The sequence below is a fragment of the Haplochromis burtoni genome, unplaced genomic scaffold (assembly GCF_018398535.1).
Source record: "Haplochromis burtoni strain Fernald_Lab_line unplaced genomic scaffold, NCSU_Asbu1 Contig_520, whole genome shotgun sequence".
Taxonomy (NCBI): domain Eukaryota; kingdom Metazoa; phylum Chordata; class Actinopteri; order Cichliformes; family Cichlidae; genus Haplochromis; species Haplochromis burtoni.
The window spans coordinates 165522-183059 of NW_024582881.1; the positions used below are offsets into that span (position 1 = coordinate 165522).

Sequence of the window (17538 nt, forward strand, 5' to 3'; positions counted from 1 at the left end):
AAGTTGCACAAAATAGTTTCCCACCACAGGAAATTTATTTTGAGTGTCTTCATAGTTTTATTTTTGAAATACACCAATTTTTATATACTGCAGGAAAAACGAAAAAATAAATATTATAGTGCAAATTTGCAAAAAAACAGCATATACATCAAAATAAACTATTTCCAGCAGTGCAATATGAGTCCTAAGCGTCCCAGAAACGACACAGAAAGTCATAGAGTCAAAGATAACTTTTAAAAACACCAGTATAGGCTCATGAGGCCCTGATGGTAATAAACTACATTTCCGGAAAATGACGTCACTTCCGGTTTTGGGCAGGATATGGCGGACATGCGATAGTTCGCGCTGATGGACGTAGGAAGTGTTACAAACAGCTGATCGGATCAGCAAAGCGTGTTTCTGGAATATTATGTTTTTGTTGCTGCAAGTGCTTTTTATGCAGTTTTTGCAAAGCTATATGTGGAAGGAAACTGTGACTTAGGACAAGCTGGTGGCATAAGATGTAAGTACAACTCCTCCGGTTTCATAAGCAAAAAAAATTATTGCGCTAGCTTATGTGGTTGCAGTGCTACCAGGATTTAAAAGTAGTTGCGCAAAACGGAGCGTGCTGCTCTGACCGGCTTTAAAGGGTTAAGATTGTTGTTGTGTTTCCTACGTGGCATTGTGTTAAACATCTGAATGCTTCAGCAAACTGACAGAACTTTTTAGATGTGCTCACACTTGCTCAGTTAATAAAGTGTATTTGTATATGTATGTGTCTATACACACACACACACACACACAATAAATTCTTCTCTAGATATTAGGTATAAACCTTAGTGTTCCCAAATAAAAGACCACTACATGCAAAACTTTTGCAACAACTTTTCTGTGCACCTAATTTTCCAAGCCATTAATATTTTGCTTGTGCATTACTGTTACACATAGATGACAAAATGAATTGCAAAAGTCTTAACATTTATAAATATTATAAAACAATATCAAAACAAAAATGATATTAATGTGCTTCAAAGGACTAAGAACAGTACCTCTCTGAGCAGGTCCTGCTCCAGGTTGTGGCGTGACAGCAGCATCTTCCTCTTGTACTGGCGACACTGCACCTCATAATACTGCCTCTGCCTCCGCAGCAGACCCGCCTCTTCCTCAGCCTGCCGCTGCTGCAGGCACTCCTTCTGATGCACCAACCACTCCTGCTTCTCCCGCTTTGGCGTTGACTGATTCTCGTTCAGTTCCTTGAGGAATAACAGCAGCGTTTAGCTCGGTTCACCGTTTGTGCAGCATTATACTTACCCGTCAAAATGAACCGATTGGAAGTGGAGTCATGAAAAAGAAGACACTCATATATTTGTTGAAACATAATATGACAAAACTCAGAGGCACCTCTTTGAGCTGCTCTTTGCGCTGGCGATACTGTCGTTTCTGGGAATCCAGCAGGCCGGTCAGCTCCTTCTTTTGCTGCGTCAGAATGTGCTGCTGGAACTTCTTCTCCTCCGACACGACTGCCTTTCCCTGGAGGATAAAAGCCCAAAAACATTCACAATTAGTGATATTGAGTCTTATCAGTGCTCTTACTGACTTCTCAGTGGCTGCTACACTTTGGAAAGATCATCAACTTCATATGAAGCAGGCATGTGTACACTGAGCAATGTGAAAGTATTGACTAATATTAGCAAGACTAACAACATAGTGAGTATCAGAACCACACATTTGACATTCATCACATATATTTGAATTTATTATATTTCTCTGTGATCCTCGCTCACCTCTTTCTCCAGGATACCCTGGTGCTTCTTGGTGAGTTTTTCTCCTTCCACTGAGAAGCTGTTCCTCAAATTCTCCAGCTCTTTGTCCAATCTCAGCTGATGTTCGTCCATCTCGGCCTTCAGCTTGTTCTCCAGGCCCATCAGCTGCTTCTGGTGCTGACGCCGCATTCGCTTATACCTGTGAGGAGAAACACGGTTACCTAATGGCTAATAATCAGCAAGCATTACTTAACTAAGCATTTGAAGCCCTTTGTTTTCTTTTATTTGTATAAAGTTCAAAAACATGTGCAAATACACTCGTTTTGATTGTCCCGTAACACCATCAACAACTCACGACTGTGACCTCACCCGGACATCTGCTCTCTCAGTGCAGAGCCCTGCTCGTGTTCCTGGATCTGACGGGTGACCAGTGAAGCGGTCCTGATGGTGGCAAAATGGTCTCGGCCTCGTCGACGTCTGCCCCCTCCCCCCCCTCCTCCTCCACCACCAGCAGATGCAGCTTCTCGCTGAGAATCAACCTCTGGCTGATAGGGATCGTCATAGATGTTGTCATGGCTCTACAAGGTGGAGAAAATTAGAGCAATTAAAGGTGGCTACAAATGCAAAGTTTTATCTCAATTCAATGTCATCCTACCGCTTCAAATAAATGAAACTAATTATTGCCAATGCAAAAACTCCCAGGAGGCTGCGCGCTTAGCAAGTCTGCTACCAGGCATTTGTTTTGTAGGTGTCACATTGCCAATCTGCTGTGCATCTGGTTCTGCTTTTGCCTTCCTTTTCCTGTAGGTGGCACCAGATTGCGCTTATAAAACTGGTCAGGGGGAAACAACAGAACAGCTTCTCCTTTGGCTCATCTAAACTACACTAAAAAGGTAAAATAGCCCAACTATAAGTATCACTCGATGCTTTTAGCCCGAAAGTTACACACTCTCAGCAGATACACACCAGACTCACACTTAACACTGCAAGCCTGAGTTTGGGGGGCCCCCAAACAAGCCCCAAGTACCCTTCAGCATATGGGTCACCAGCTTATCCAGGTGAGTGATTGAGGGGTTAGACTGTTAAACAACACATCCACCCACAGATGTGTTAACGCGTGGACTGACCAGCGGCTTGTGCAGGACGGAGCTATTGGAGGTGACGGTGTGCTCTCCCTCCTGCATCATGGCCATCTCCCCACTGTCATCGGAGCCGTCTGCCAGACTGTTGACCGAGCTACTCTGGGAGCTGGCGCTGATGGACATGGATGGCAGAGAGTGGGAGCTCTCCATGCTGTTGACTGTGCCGGTGCGCAGCATGTACTGCTCCACATCCTGGAGGGGAAAAATAAAGCAAGTTTTTGCTAAAATAATGACAAAGCTCAAAAAACAAAAACAAAAAAACAAATGGAGTCTGTGATTGAGGGTCATTTGCTCAGTGGGACTGTATTAAAGAAAAAAAATGATACTGAGCAAACATATTTAAACATCCCAAACAAATGCAGGTCTGATAGATTGAACCACAGTCGCTATTCTTTCATTTACTTTTGTTTAAACGGCCATCAAAGAATTAAATAGATAAAAAAGTCTTTGTATGAGGACAAAAGGGTCTTATTTACCTTACGTCTTTATTCTTATAGTAACCAGTGCCTGTATTTACCTCAACTGCAGACAAGAATAGGCCTTTAAAGCAGGTTTTCAGTAGAAGCAGACGCATTCATGCGCTTTGTGTGCATGAGTACAATTGTTCATGTTTCAAGACTCTTATTTGCTCTGTCAACATTACTGCGTTATGCTGGGCCAATCCTGAGATTCTGCTTAAAATAAATAAATAAATAAAACTGCAAAATATCATCACCATTTCCCCCATTTTCTCATTTGTGGATTAAATAATTACCGTTGGACTCTGGCTTTATTTACAATTGCAATGCAATATAAACAGCAGCAGTTTATATGAAGCAAATCCAAAACAAAACATCGTCACATGTCTCTTGACAGAAGCGCTTTCTTTCTTAATTTTACAAAAACAAAAAAAATCAGGAGACGAACTCAAATATTTAAAGCGAGCTTAAATGAAGAGATGACCCCAAAGAGTGCTGCTTGGTATTTGTTAATTGTACTTTCATGTTTCAGCTTTCTTAATCCCCTTTCACATATGAAGCAGCTGTTCTCATGTTATGTGCCTGTCTGATGTCATTAGCCATTTCTGGGCCCAAACTCTCTCTGTGGTTTCGCTAATAAGAAAAGAAAACTGTCCACTTATCAATATTAGAGGCTGGTTTAAATAAAATAAAATAGGATAAAAGCATTACAGGGTTGATACGTCATCACCCTTTCTTACCTCTTCCTCATCGCCTCCTTCAGGTGCGGGACCATTGTGCGCCTCATGAAAGAGGATTTTCTTCATCTTCCGGTACTGAAGGTTGTCCAGCTCACGAACAGCATCCTTGGTCCGTGCAATCAGGTCCATCACAACTGTCATGGGACGCTCTCTGCATAGGAAATGGTGCTGGGTGGATGGAGGGTTGAAAGAAGGGGTGAGATGGACAGTGACAGGATGAAATACCTCAGTCTGACAGTTAAAAATACATAGACATGCCCATCACTGTTGACACAAAATTATACATCCAAGTAAAATAAAATCATTGTTTTTCATTTAAAAAACAAAACAAAAAAGAAAAAAAAAATACAACAACAGAAAAAAACCTTCTTGGTGATTATTTGCTTGCACACTGAACCTTCACTCAGTGTTTTCCTTCAAGCCTAAAAATCTGTTTTGAATTTAAAGCACAAATTTCATTATTTGTCCAAAAACAACAAGCTGAAAAGAAACTGCTAGAAATAGAAGAAAATATATTTCATTCTATTCTCTCAGTTAAAGATTAATCACACGGCTGTTTGTACCTTGAGCAGCACATCAGAGGTAGGTCTGTCCTGGGCGATCTTCTGCAAACAGGAGTCCACGAAATTGCGGAAATAATCCGACCTGAAAATTTCCAAAACGTCATGATTATAAATATAATTTAAGCAATGCATACTGCATTATTACACACATCATAATCTTAATTATGTTATAGTCCGTTAAAGCGGCTTGAGAAATTTGTTAGCTCAATTAAAACTCGGAAAGCATTAAAAATGTCCTGATGTGGAGACAAACTGGCTAAAAAACAGCAGTAAGTGTCCCATGAGAAATACTGAAGGGTTTGTCCACAGTTACCTGAGATGATTCAAATAATGTAACAATTTAAACACTGATCTATAAGCATGGCAGCAAACTCAAAGTGTGAGTTCATCCCCATGTTCAAAAAGCCTTAATAGCAAGTCATTTTTATGTGTATATGTGTACACACACACACGTACACACACACACACACGTACACACACACACACACGTACACACACACAAAACCAATTGTGAAATAAATTACAGAAAGACACAGGTCGGTTGCAAAGCTTCGTCTCTCACCAGTGATTAGACTGCAACACAGGGCTCTCATTCTGGGCGATGTGGTATAAGGCACTCATAGCATTCATGTTGAACAGAGGAGGCTTCCTTTCCGCTGCAGAATCACAAAGCACGACATAGCGTGACAGAGAAGGAGAGGCAGACAAAGAACACTTTCAGCTTTGTGAACACAAAGAGAGACACTTGTGGTGCACTGTACGGCCATCTCTTACCCAGCTCTATGCAGGTGATGCCAAGTGACCACACATCCACCTTCCCGTCGTACTGACCCTCATCCATGGCTAAGATCACCTCAGGGGCCATCCTGGGTGGAGGAAACAACAACAACACATCAGCAGTAATTCAGCCATTTCCAGCCCTCTTCCTTTGATCCAGCACACAATGGCACCTGGTGGCTCACTGTTGTTTCCAGCATCTGCCCCACCTAAACAGGCAGCGTTAGCTTTATGCTCATGTAGAGTAACAACAAATAATTCTGGCTGCTGAACGGTGAGAGGTGGGAGTAAACCACTTGGTGATTTAACCTCCTCAAATACACTTGAAAAGATTGGAAAGGAAAAATTCGGTGGCAGAATAACCTTTTTTTAATTAACAACTTAAAATTAAACACATGCTCATTCTACAGATCGAAGTTTTTCCCAGTGTGAACTGTACTCTGCCTGCTTTGAATGAATTTGAATGTGACATTTGGGTGGCCACACCTTGCTTCACAAATGTGAGCAGCGTTTAGTCAGCTATCTTAGGTTCAATGCAAATTAAAGCACGTTACCCGCATGATTAGAGACTAAACTTTATCTAGACACCAGCAGTACACTAGATATTAATGAATATTTAAATTGTCAACATCGGAGGAAATATATCTGATTTTACAACTGCACAACTAAAAATCAACACACGCAAGTTAATGACAACATTTAAAGATTTCGACTATATTTACATGTACGAAACCTCTACAATGTGCAAACAAGCTCATTTAAGAGTGCTGCTGCTTCTCACTCGTCTTTACACTCAGTGGACAAAATAGACGCCACATAACAGCCATGCTAACAGTCTGAAAAGCTCATTTCGCCTGCACAGACATGACATCATCGTCTTAGGGATATCCTCTTTCTTTGACATCACACAAAGCTAGGACTAGAAAAAAAAAAAACTGAAATGGAGAGCTCAGAGCCTGAGATTACTTATACATACACTGACCTCAGTATTTGAACTTTAACATGAGCTTCTATGATTGTAACAGAACAGAAAGGAAAGATAAAATACGGCAAAACATCACAGGTATGTTTTAACCCCTTAACGCCTAGTGTATCATATTTGATACGCACGATTTTGGTTAGTTTTTGAGGCTTCTTTGAGAATCCACAATGAGTAGGCAAGTGAGACACTGGTTTGATGTTTTACCAGTAAGGTGTTCCCACGAAGGAGTTGGCTGGAGCGACAATAGAGGCCGAGCCAAAGTCTCCCAGTTTGACCTGCCCTGGCTCTGTCAACAAGATGTTTCCGGCCTTCACATCCCTGAGAGAGAAACGATCAGACAGGAGAAAATGACGGGTCAGGAAAAACACGACGGAGACAAAACAGTTTGAGAGAAAATGCATTGTTGGAGGCTGGGGAGCAGCATGATGCACAGTGTGTAAGCACAAGCACCATTGCATAAGCTTATCTCAGGCAGCACAGTTTGTGCTTTCTCCCCTCTATTTGTTTAGTCTCTTGTCAGAAGTGTGGGGGAGGAGAGCAGAATAGATCCAGATAAGTGAGAAATGAATAGGGGTTACCTGTGAATCATGTTGTGAGAGTGAAGATACACCAATCCCTGCAATGCACCATGGGTTATGGCAGCTATCTCCACTTCCTGCAGCGGTTTCTTGTGGACTGAGTGAAGAGAGAGATTTGGGAATATCAGGCAGTTTATGTGAACGTAAACTCAAACGGGTTTTGTCATTACTAATTTGTCTTACTTACCTTCTAAAAGGTCAGAAGCTGAACCCAAGCAGTACTCCATCACCAGCTAGAAGAGAGACAGGGTGGAGTGTTAAACCAAGAGTACACTTGGTGTTAAAAACTTTGTCACACTTGACCTAGGCGGGAAGAGCTTTTTTTGTACCAGAGACTTCGACCCATTTATCAAAGTTTTAACACTGCTGTCAAACTAAGGTGGAGTCCGAGAAAGTGTTCTCATGTCCACCTCACAATGGAGCTCTGAGAGCCAAAGTATGCATGAGATGTAAAAGCTAACCATCCCACATAATGTAACATTATTTAGGTGTCTATAGACGACAGCACACCTTCAAAGGGAAACATTTTAAGCCTTTTTTGTTTTAATTTTGATGATCGTGACTTATACCTTGTGAAAATCAGACATACAGAATATTTTTATACGTGGTTGGAGCTCCGTTACCATGAATCACTGCATTAATGCAGCATGGTGTACAGGAAGCCCAGGCTGCTCTGATAGCTGCTTTCATCCTGTCTGTATTTTTGGGTCCTGTGTTTCTCATCTTCATTTTGACAATAACAACACAGACACTCTGGGGTTCAGGTCAGATGAGCTGGCTGGTCAATGAGGCACAGCAATACTGCGGCCAGCAAACCATTTGCTAGTAGTTTTTGTACTGCGAGCAGGGGCTAAATCCTGCTGGAAAAGAAAATCACCATCTCTCTCCATAAAGTTTGTCAGCAAATTAAAGCACAAAGTGCTCCAAGTCTCCAGGTGGGTGACTTTGTTGACTGTAGACTTGATAACACAGTGGATCAACTGACACCAACATGAGGAGATGACATGGCACTGCAGAAACTTCACACTGGACTTCAAGCATCTTGGATTTTGTGCCTCTCTACTCTTCCTCTAGTCTTTAGGACCTTAAATTTTACTTTTATGTGGAAAGAGAAGCACTGAGCAGCTGTCCAGTCCTTTTTGATGTCGTCTCCGGTTCAGGAGTGACTCGATATTAGGAATGCTAAAGTTGTAGCTGCTTTCCTGGCGACGTACTGACACCAGCCTCAGTCCACTCTTTGTAAAGTCGCCCAAGTTCTTGAATTGATTTTCTTGACAATACCATTGAGGCTGCAGCCATCACTGTTGTTTGTGCAAAATGCCATTAATATGCTGTGATCGAGCACTCTGCGAACAGCCAGACTTTCAGCAACAACATCCTGTGGCTTCCCCTCCTTGTGGAGTGTATCAGAGATCATCTGGAGAACAGTCCAGTCGTCTCTATAACTGTGGTTACATGTACTCAACTATATAGAGAGACGCACTCAATGCCACTGTTCAAACACTAATATACTAAAATATTGTAGTTTTATTACAAGGGCTGCTCATTTCCATGCACTACAAGGCATACTCACACAAAAGGCTTTTAATACTTTAATTTTTGGATGAATATGTAAAAAAACAAACAAAACTTTCACTTCATTCTAATTTTCTGAAATGCACTAATATGTTTTGTTAAAAAACACACCAGTTAATTACAATGATGTCATTTTTAGAGCTTTTTTGTTTTTTGCCACATCAACTTTCTCCAGGGACTGAGAGCCTTTTGAGGATATCTGGAACGAAAAACTGGATTTTGGCTGCAGAAACCAGAGACTATATTTAATTCCTGCAGTCACAGTGAAACAAAGAGACTCTGTGGCAACTGCAACTTGCCTCAAGCTGCACAGAAAAAAGGAGGAAGTACCAGAAACCGGTTTCAATATTAGAACAAATGGTCAACGTTTCAGGTTTTTATTCACACTGAAACGAGAGAGAGAGAGAGAGAGAGAGAGAGAGAGAGAGAGAGAGAGAGAGAGAGAGAGAGAGAGAGAGAGAGAGAGAGAGAGAGAGCGAGAGAGAGAGAGAGAGGAAGAGAGAGAGACAGAGAGAGAGAGGAGAGAGAGAAGAGAGAGAGACAGAGAGAGAGAGAAGAGAGAGAGAGAAAGAGAGAGAGAAATAAATAAATAAATAAATGGTGTATTTTTACAGGCCGTTGGTGGCACAAATATGTGCATAAAAAAAGAAATGTGTTTTAACATCTTTAACGACCTCCTAAGCAAGTCACTTTTAAAATCATTCATTTGATTAACACAACACTGATGAGTGCACAGCTTTTGCACACACTCACCCAGGCTGTGTGCTCTCTCAGGTAGCAGCCACGGTACTCCACAGTGTTGGGGTGGCGCAGTTTCTGGAGGAACTTCACTTCCTTGATGATATCCTGCCATTTCTAGGATACGAGCAGAGCCTTCATCACTCCATCCATAAGATATTACATCTGCAGCAGATCAGCCATTAGAGAGTCGCCAGGTCTTACCTCATTGGACTGTTTGCCACTATAGGACATCTTCTTGATGGCCACCACCTCATTTGTGCGGATGTCGTGGGCCTAGTAGGGAAAATTTAAGGACAACATGCAGTAAAGTTTTTGAAGCTTTGGATGCTGCTTGAAGCATCTTTGTCACCATTTCTTTAAATAGCACAGACGCCCTCGCCTTGTTTTCTTTTCCTTCCACACAAAGTTAATTGCAAGCAAAACTCAAACACTTAAACCTGGCTGAGAGCATCAGTGCAGCATTTATTCCACAAAGCACTTGAGACACATCCATCAATGCTCCTCACATTAAATACAACAAAGAAATGGCCATTACATAAAACGAGCATTTCTGCAGAGCTTCCTTCCCTCTTCTCCTCTACCCTCCTATCATCCCTTCATCCATGACTGGCTGCTTTTCACCCTTCATTAAACAGGGACTTTTATCCTGCTCTGAAAAGTTGTTCTCCTTCCCCGACTTGCACTGTGTTTTTACTTTTTCCTTCTTCTTTCATCTTCAGTCGACAGGTTTATCCAGCTTGTGCTCTTAATAGAAGTACCACCATCTGTCAGCTATTCTTCTTTGCTGCGCTTAGCTTTTCTTAGCATCAATCACTCCGACTTCAGCAAGATTTATAGCAGTAATTACATTTGAACCAAGTGAAATCTCCCCAAAAAACAATGCAAAAATCAAAGTATGGAAATTTTTTTTAATTACGCTATGAAAATTTTGTCTGTCAAGGTTTTTGTTGTTTAAAATGCGCCTATGCACATAAGCACGACTGGTCTGCATGTAGTTTAGGTAATGAGTCATGTTACCTTACTTAGTAAGATCTTTTATTTATAGTAACTTCCTATGAGGGAAGTAATAACCTCTCGGGTGGGCGCTGAAATGGTTTATATGCAGGAAGAACTGAGCCTACACTGTTGTCTATGGCGCCAAAACACTGATCAACTTACATAAGAAGAAAAACAAAGCCAGAGAAATAATTAGACATTAATAAGACAATAATATATATACAAAGGTAATGATTTTCATTTCACCTGCATTCTCATGCTTACATTATATAAATTCAGTGAAGAACAGCTGTATACAACATTATGAACACCATGCTAACTACTCAGAGACTGCAGTCTTAAATTTATAACAAGCAGACCACTTTTTAAAGTTTGCCAGATGACTGAGTCAGTGTGTGACTGAAAACTAAAATATCATCCAAACTCCAGAATTCAAAAACCGATTTTCAGCGTACTCAGTCAGCGTAATTTGTCCGTAGCCTGTCCCCATGTTTATATGCCTTCAGGTAAGCTGCATGTTAAAAACACATACCTGAACATTTTTCTACTACTGAATTCAAACGAACATAACTACACACCTACAACTCTGTTGCAGAGCTGACAAAGATCAAACACACAATTCAAACCGATAAATGAACACAAGTATCTGAAATCATATTAAGTAACAGGCCTTCACATTTAAGCCTGCACTCAGGGGAAAGCACACTTAAGGGCTCTTGTGTGCACTCTATCACATTTCTATTAAAGAGCCAAACCCTAAGAAAACTAACTTACAAAGTACACTGCTCCGAAGCTCCCGTGGCCGATCTCCCTCAGGTCCGTGAAGAACTTCTCGGGATCCTCCCTCGAGAAGAGCTCAGCCACCTCCGGGTCCTTCAGGCTCCCGGCCCGCACACTCGACGGCATGGCCAGCGCCTGGTGAGCGTGGAAGAGACACACTGGGTGAGCATCTGTTATTTGGAAAGGATACCAACATTTGTGCTGAAAGCACGAGTTGCCTCGGAAACACGGTCTAGTCTGTCACATGAAGTCGACACACTTAGATCTCTGTGGTGGAAATTGTTGACACTGATGTCACTCATGCCATTTAAAAAATATATTGTTCTCAACCAAAGATGAAAGGGGAAAGCAGTACAAAGCACAAACTGGGCTTACACCCATGTTATTTCTTTTCTTTTCTTTCTTTTTAAGGAAATACAGAGTTTCTCTTACATATCATCTAATCATTTAAACCCTATTAATGCTTTTTCTTCTTCTCCTACACAGATATTTTCATGTATTGCAGAAGACTGTCTTGTAATGTACGTACGAAGCTTGCAGAATTGCAGCACTATATCAAAGGATGGTCCTGGCAACAATACTGATCAATTTCTTGAAGACCTGGAACATCTTTTTAATGTTTCTAAAATGTGTGGCACGCTGCACTGAGCAGAACACTGCACACACAGACTGCTGCGTGTGGCTAACATAAGTAGTGTTAGCGTTCTCTCCTCGTGGGGTAACGTCCACACACGTGAACAGAATGTGCTTTTGCATTGCTACAGCAGAGCTCTTAGATACCAGTTTACTGTGACACAACCTACATACATCCTTTTTCTCGCGATCACAATACTGCAGAACTGCACCGGCTAGGCAGGGCTGCCATCCACACTTCTTGTTCACAACTTCCCATCACACAGAGAGGAGTCAAGCCGTCTGCCAGAGCTGCAGTCCTGGCTACTAATGGGTGGCTGTGTAACATCTTAGATCCAACAGTTAACTAGCATTAAATTATACATTGTAAAATACTAGTTTTTCAGTTGCAGGCCAGCGAGAACAGCAATATTTAATTGCAATGCATCATCATGCAATCATAGCCTCCTGAGACCCGGCCTATTTGTTAATGTCCTCTGTAGTGGACACACAAATAAAAACAAACAAACAAACAAAAAAGACAAACATCAACTGAAAGATATTTTTCACTTCACATGAGGATGCGCCAACTTTCCCACCAATGTGACCAACACACTGCTCTTCAGATCCATCCATTATTTGCTGTTCTGCTTCTTAGGAGCAACCCACTTTGGTTTATACTTATAAAGTAGAATAGAAACCCTCATATACTGATTAACCAATGCTGATCCTATAACATATTCACGTGAAGGCCCCATCCTGTAACCACCAGGACTCAAAGGATCTGCTGCCACACCAAAGAGGCCCCTTTGATCATGTCATGACAGGTGGGATCTTTTATTTCTTGGTGGCACAAAAGTGACTTTTATGGTTTTAATTTTGTGGCTCATCAATGTGCATATATGTGAAAAGAGCTCATAGGACTCCATGGTGTAATCAGCAGCCACCGATTAAATGCACTCTAAAAAAAGCAGAAGTTTTGACAGTTTGCTGGTCTGGAGCATTCAGATGTGTGTTAACACAATGCCACAATCTTCCCAGCAGGGAATGTCCCAACAAATTCAAGATCAGACCATTAAATGCTCAGAAGAACAAAAACAAGAACTCTACAGGCCCCAGTTAGCATTTTAAATGTTAAAGTTCATGACAGCACATTGGCTTGTTTGGAAGAGTTGGCAGGAGAAAGCTTCCTCTCTCTAAAAAGAAGCTCATAGCTTAGGTTTTCAAAGCAGCATGTGAACAAACCACAAGACTTCTGGAGCAATGTGCTTTAGACAGACGGGACCAAAGTGGAGATGTTTTGCGACGTGAGGAGAAAACCAGGCGGCATATCAGCACTAACACCTCATATCGACGCTAAAGCGCGGTTCAGGAGGTGTGATGATATGGGCTTGTTTTGCACAGGATCTGGGCACATTGCAGTCAATGAGTCAACCATGCACTCCTCTGTATACCAAAGTATTCTAGAGTCAAATGTGAGACCATCTGTCTGACCGCTAAAGCTTGGCTGACATTAAGTCATGCAACAAGACAGTGATCCCAAGCACAGCAGCAATGTGTGGGCAAGAATTTCCCCACAATCATGTGAGAGACTGATAAAGTCATACATAAAACCATTACTTCAAGTTATTGCTGCCAAAGGTGGCTCTACAGGCTACTGAATCTTTGTCTGTCTCTATATTTATGGTGAACATGGCTGAAGTGTTTTATACATCTGCCTAACAAGCAAAAGATCTCTGGTTCAATCCCAGGAAGAGAGCGAAATCAAACAAGTGGCGGTAGCCACTGTGGCGGCCGCCTTGTGAATAAGGGAGAAGCTGAAAGCAGCTTTCTATTTAATGCTGCAATAAGATATACGTTTTTTTAATTGCTATATTTTCACCAAACACAGAATATATGGCTTTAGCTTCAGTACAGGGAAACAAACATCATTTTTGAAGCACATAATCCATTTTAAAGATCCAAAATGATCTTAAAATGGTAGATGCAACATCTTTTTCCTCGAGTTATTCTTTCTTTAATGGCTTCTTTAATCTCCCTGACACATGAAACTATGATTTAAAAAAAAAATCTAGACTATTTCATATTATTTTGTTTCTCAATGCTGAACAAAAGACTGCTCTCATACAATGATGTTGTCATTGGTCCTTCAGCAGCCCGCGCACAAAAAAACACAGCAGCTGCGACAAGATAAAAGGTGTGCTTCTGTTAAAACTGAAGAACAAAACACAGACGGGTAGGTTGAACAACCAGGTGGGCTGGATTGCTTTTCTTTTCCTATCAAAATGTTAAGATAGTGACTCACACTTGGTTTGATTTGCATTTGTACACACTTGCACAGTATTCTGATAGGCCTTATAGAAATACATGAATTAAAGTTCATATGATTATAAGGAGAAGCAGGCATCAAACTGACTGTGTAGTGCATTGCAGAGCATCAGTGAGACTGGATTTCTGAGGCCGATACCAACAGCCAAGAACTTCAAAAGACCAACTGCAATATATTGACAGGATCTCTTTTCCACCCTAAGCCGTTTCTTTCTTTCTTCTTAATGAACTGTGACCAACAAGCAAATTGAGGACTACATTTTGTAGCATTAACTTGGCCCTGTCTAACTTTCCATACAGCTTTCGAAATGTTGAAAACCACCAGACAACATCAGGCCAAATTCCACATAAAAACTGCCAACCAGTTTAGCAGCCCCATGCTTTGCTTCCTGTGTGGGAACAACATGACAAGATTTACCAGTTTTAAGTAGAACACCATGTAACCACTATGCTTTGGAGAGCTATCATGAGCAAACACAATGATATGGCTAAATGGGTGAGGAAGACCACGTTTAAATATGTGGGCAAACACTACCCCACACTAAAAGTATGTCCTACTGAGAGAGCTGATATTAGACTATAAACCTTGAAATAACAAAGATGAAACGTGATGTCTGTCTCTGAATTCTAGCAAGAACCATCAGATGTTTTCTGAAGGTCAAAATCAACGCATTCTTATATGTGAACCAATCCCCACCCCAACCCCCAAGTGTGGTTATGGAAAAGATATTTTTTGGAAATGCTGAATAAATATAGCCGTTATATCTTTACCAAAGGAAAAGATTGGAAAAGCCAACTGATGATACACTCACATGCACAGTACAATGGTGAATGTTTTTGTGTAGCTGCAGTGCAGATAACAACTTCTCCCTGGTGTCAAAGTTAGCAGCCTGGAACAAGTTAGGTCATCATGAGTCATTAAGATTTTATCAAGGGTTAACACCTTGATAAATGGGCAATGGCAGCTTTTGCAATTTTGTAAGTTCACAGTCACCAATCAAGCTCAAGTTTTTCCCAAACCCTTGAACATGAAAATACCAAGACTCACTTGGCCATTTTGATTCTGACAAACGGGAAGCATTAGGTTCCCTTTAAAAATGGGAACTTCTCTGACGACTGTAACTAAGGCAAAAGGAAGCTTGTAATCATTTTAACTAAACCATCCATGTCTCGTTAACGCCACACAACGTCTGCCACAATTACATGGTTTCACCAATGATTCTCTCTTTAACATACATGCATTTTATAACATCAGAGAAGCACAGACCTATTGTGCAAAACATGTCTACTGTGTTTGACTGGTCAGGCACATAAGCATTTATCCATATATGTGCTTGCCATCAGCATCAGCTAAGCATCAGCTAGACGGCTTTTTGCACTCGGCTGCTCAATTAGGCTACCCACGCTGCTGCTTTCTATAGAAATCCACATGTATTCAACAGCAGCTTGACAACAACTCAAGAATGTTCAAGGTGCAGGCCAACAACAAGCTTCCACGTCAATGTCAAACTCCCCAAGATCTGAAAATCAGGCAGCTAATCATGCTAGCCGGTGTCTCCCCTGCAAACGGGGTGGGATGCGCTCACAGCCCCGCATGTTGAATGATTTATAGCACGTCTTACCGTGGCTTTTGGGATCCACTGTAGCTAGCTCTGAAGCTAGCTAACCGGCCTGCCTGGAAAATAGTGGTCTTCACTCCTCTTTCCTCGGTGCTGGTGTCTATTCAACACCAATAAACCACATTCTGCCTGTCGATGCTTTTACTTAAACCCCTCTCCATCCTGATGCCCCCAGTCAATTGGACAGCTAGCAGGCGTGTGCGACTTGACATGAGTCAAGTGGCAGTCAGTTTAAGTGACAGCTAGCTAGACCGACGCCTGCCAGCTAACCTAGCAGCAGCGTCGACGTCCAGAGAAAATCAGCGGCTAGCTCTGGCTGCTGTTAGCACCAGCGCTAACTAAATAACGCAACGCCAGGAGCTGCCGGGGACGCTTTCAGTGGGAGGCTGGTGCATTCAAATGGACAGCTCCGCTCCGCTCAGCACTGTGCACTGTCATTACGATAATGTTGTCGGCGGATTTCATCAACAGTTCGTGTTATCCCCATTTTGCTCGACTCTCATCCGTTTTTGTTCAGGACTTCATGATGGCGGAGCGGGGCGGGAGCCGAGCGGAAAACGGAAGTTGCTCTTCTTCGACGCCTTTCAAACGAACACGTGAGGTGTAAATAGTATCCTCACGTGGCCGAAGAGGTTCGCAAAAACATAACTGAACTGGTAAGAGCAGCTCGCATTATTTATCAGGGTTCGTATAGTTAACTAATGTGGAAGCGTATTTCAGTCAAAATAAATAAAACAACAACAAAACAAAACTATGACCATAATTTAAATATTTAGGACAGGTATCTCAAAATTTCAGATTAGGAATCTCAGAATTAGACAGATAGAAAGGAACTTTATTAATCTACACTTGCTACGGCCGCAAAATGATCAGAAATAACAAGATAATTGTGGATATATTAGAAAACAATGAAAAAAATAAGGCGCAAAAATGCTAAAACCGCTAAAAACAATAAAAAGACATGTAAAAAGACAAAAAGACAATAAAATAAAATAAAGCAAAAATAAAATATAGGCTAATATATACACTAAAAGACCTGTCACAGTAATTATATGTACATAAAGTGCAATGTGATAATAATAATAATAATGGATTGGATTTATATAGCGCTTTTCAAGGCACCCAAACCACTTTACAATGCCACTATGTGAGTGATTTCTCAGGTATTTATGTGCATATTGAACAGTCGGATTGCTTCCAGGACAAAGGACCTGTGTTGGTACTAGGTCCTACACAGTGGCTGTAACCGTTTACTGCTGAAGGAGCCACTCATGGCCTCCACAGGCTCATACAGGGGAGATGTCTTGTTCGTAATGGACATTAGCTTCGGCTAACATCCTCCTCTACTGATTCTAGAGGACTAAATGATTCCACAAAGCATCAAGTGGTATAAAAATCTCTTAGTAATGTCCCACATAAAAAACAAAACAAAAACAAGGCTAAATAAAATCAAGTTATATCTTTAAGACTGGAAGTAAAATTGCTTCAAAGTACTGTTTGCATTGTAGTAACTATTCTGAACTCCATCCATCCATCCATCCATCCATCCATCCATCCATCTATCTCCTTTGACTTACTTTAAATAAGGATCGCAGGGGCTCTGGGGCCTATCCCATTGATAATAGACTCTCAACATTCATTTTATGCAATTTAACTGTGAGAGTTTGGTAAGTTTTCCCTTCTTAAACTACTTGGACTTTTTCAGTAGTTTCAGTAGTAATTTCAGTTGTTTTAATGCTAATGTTTCTGCAGTCATCCTGTAAACAGCACGTGTACCATATGGGATACAAAACAAACGAATGAATGAATGAAATCTTTATTAATCAGACAGACGCTGTAGAAATCTAAAGATAAAAGTTCATATTATATGTAAGACCAATTTTGTAAAGTTGCTCTTACAAATAT

General features: G+C 41.2%; 1 protein-coding gene across 2 annotated transcripts in view; it reads right to left on the reverse strand.

The window, feature by feature from the left end:
* taok2b (TAO kinase 2b) overlaps positions 1-16214 on the reverse strand; it is a 29882-nt gene extending 13668 nt beyond the window's left edge. For both annotated transcript variants that reach the window (XM_005947348.3, XM_005947347.3), the window contains exons 1-16: positions 15637-16214; positions 11069-11209; positions 9500-9571; positions 9311-9412; positions 7170-7215; positions 6983-7079; positions 6609-6722; positions 5420-5511; positions 5208-5301; positions 4646-4727; positions 4083-4250; positions 2870-3076; positions 2112-2320; positions 1764-1941; positions 1381-1509; positions 1029-1232 (exon numbers count right to left, since the gene is read on the reverse strand). In XM_005947348.3, the coding sequence (XP_005947410.1) occupies positions 1029-1232; positions 1381-1509; positions 1764-1941; positions 2112-2320; positions 2870-3076; positions 4083-4250; positions 4646-4727; positions 5208-5301; positions 5420-5511; positions 6609-6722; positions 6983-7079; positions 7170-7215; positions 9311-9412; positions 9500-9571; positions 11069-11200 (1926 nt within the window). In that variant the 5' untranslated portion in view covers positions 11201-11209; positions 15637-16214. The remainder of the gene's footprint in view (positions 1-1028; positions 1233-1380; positions 1510-1763; positions 1942-2111; positions 2321-2869; positions 3077-4082; positions 4251-4645; positions 4728-5207; positions 5302-5419; positions 5512-6608; positions 6723-6982; positions 7080-7169; positions 7216-9310; positions 9413-9499; positions 9572-11068; positions 11210-15636) is intronic.
* Positions 16215-17538: the final 1324 nt, after the last annotated feature.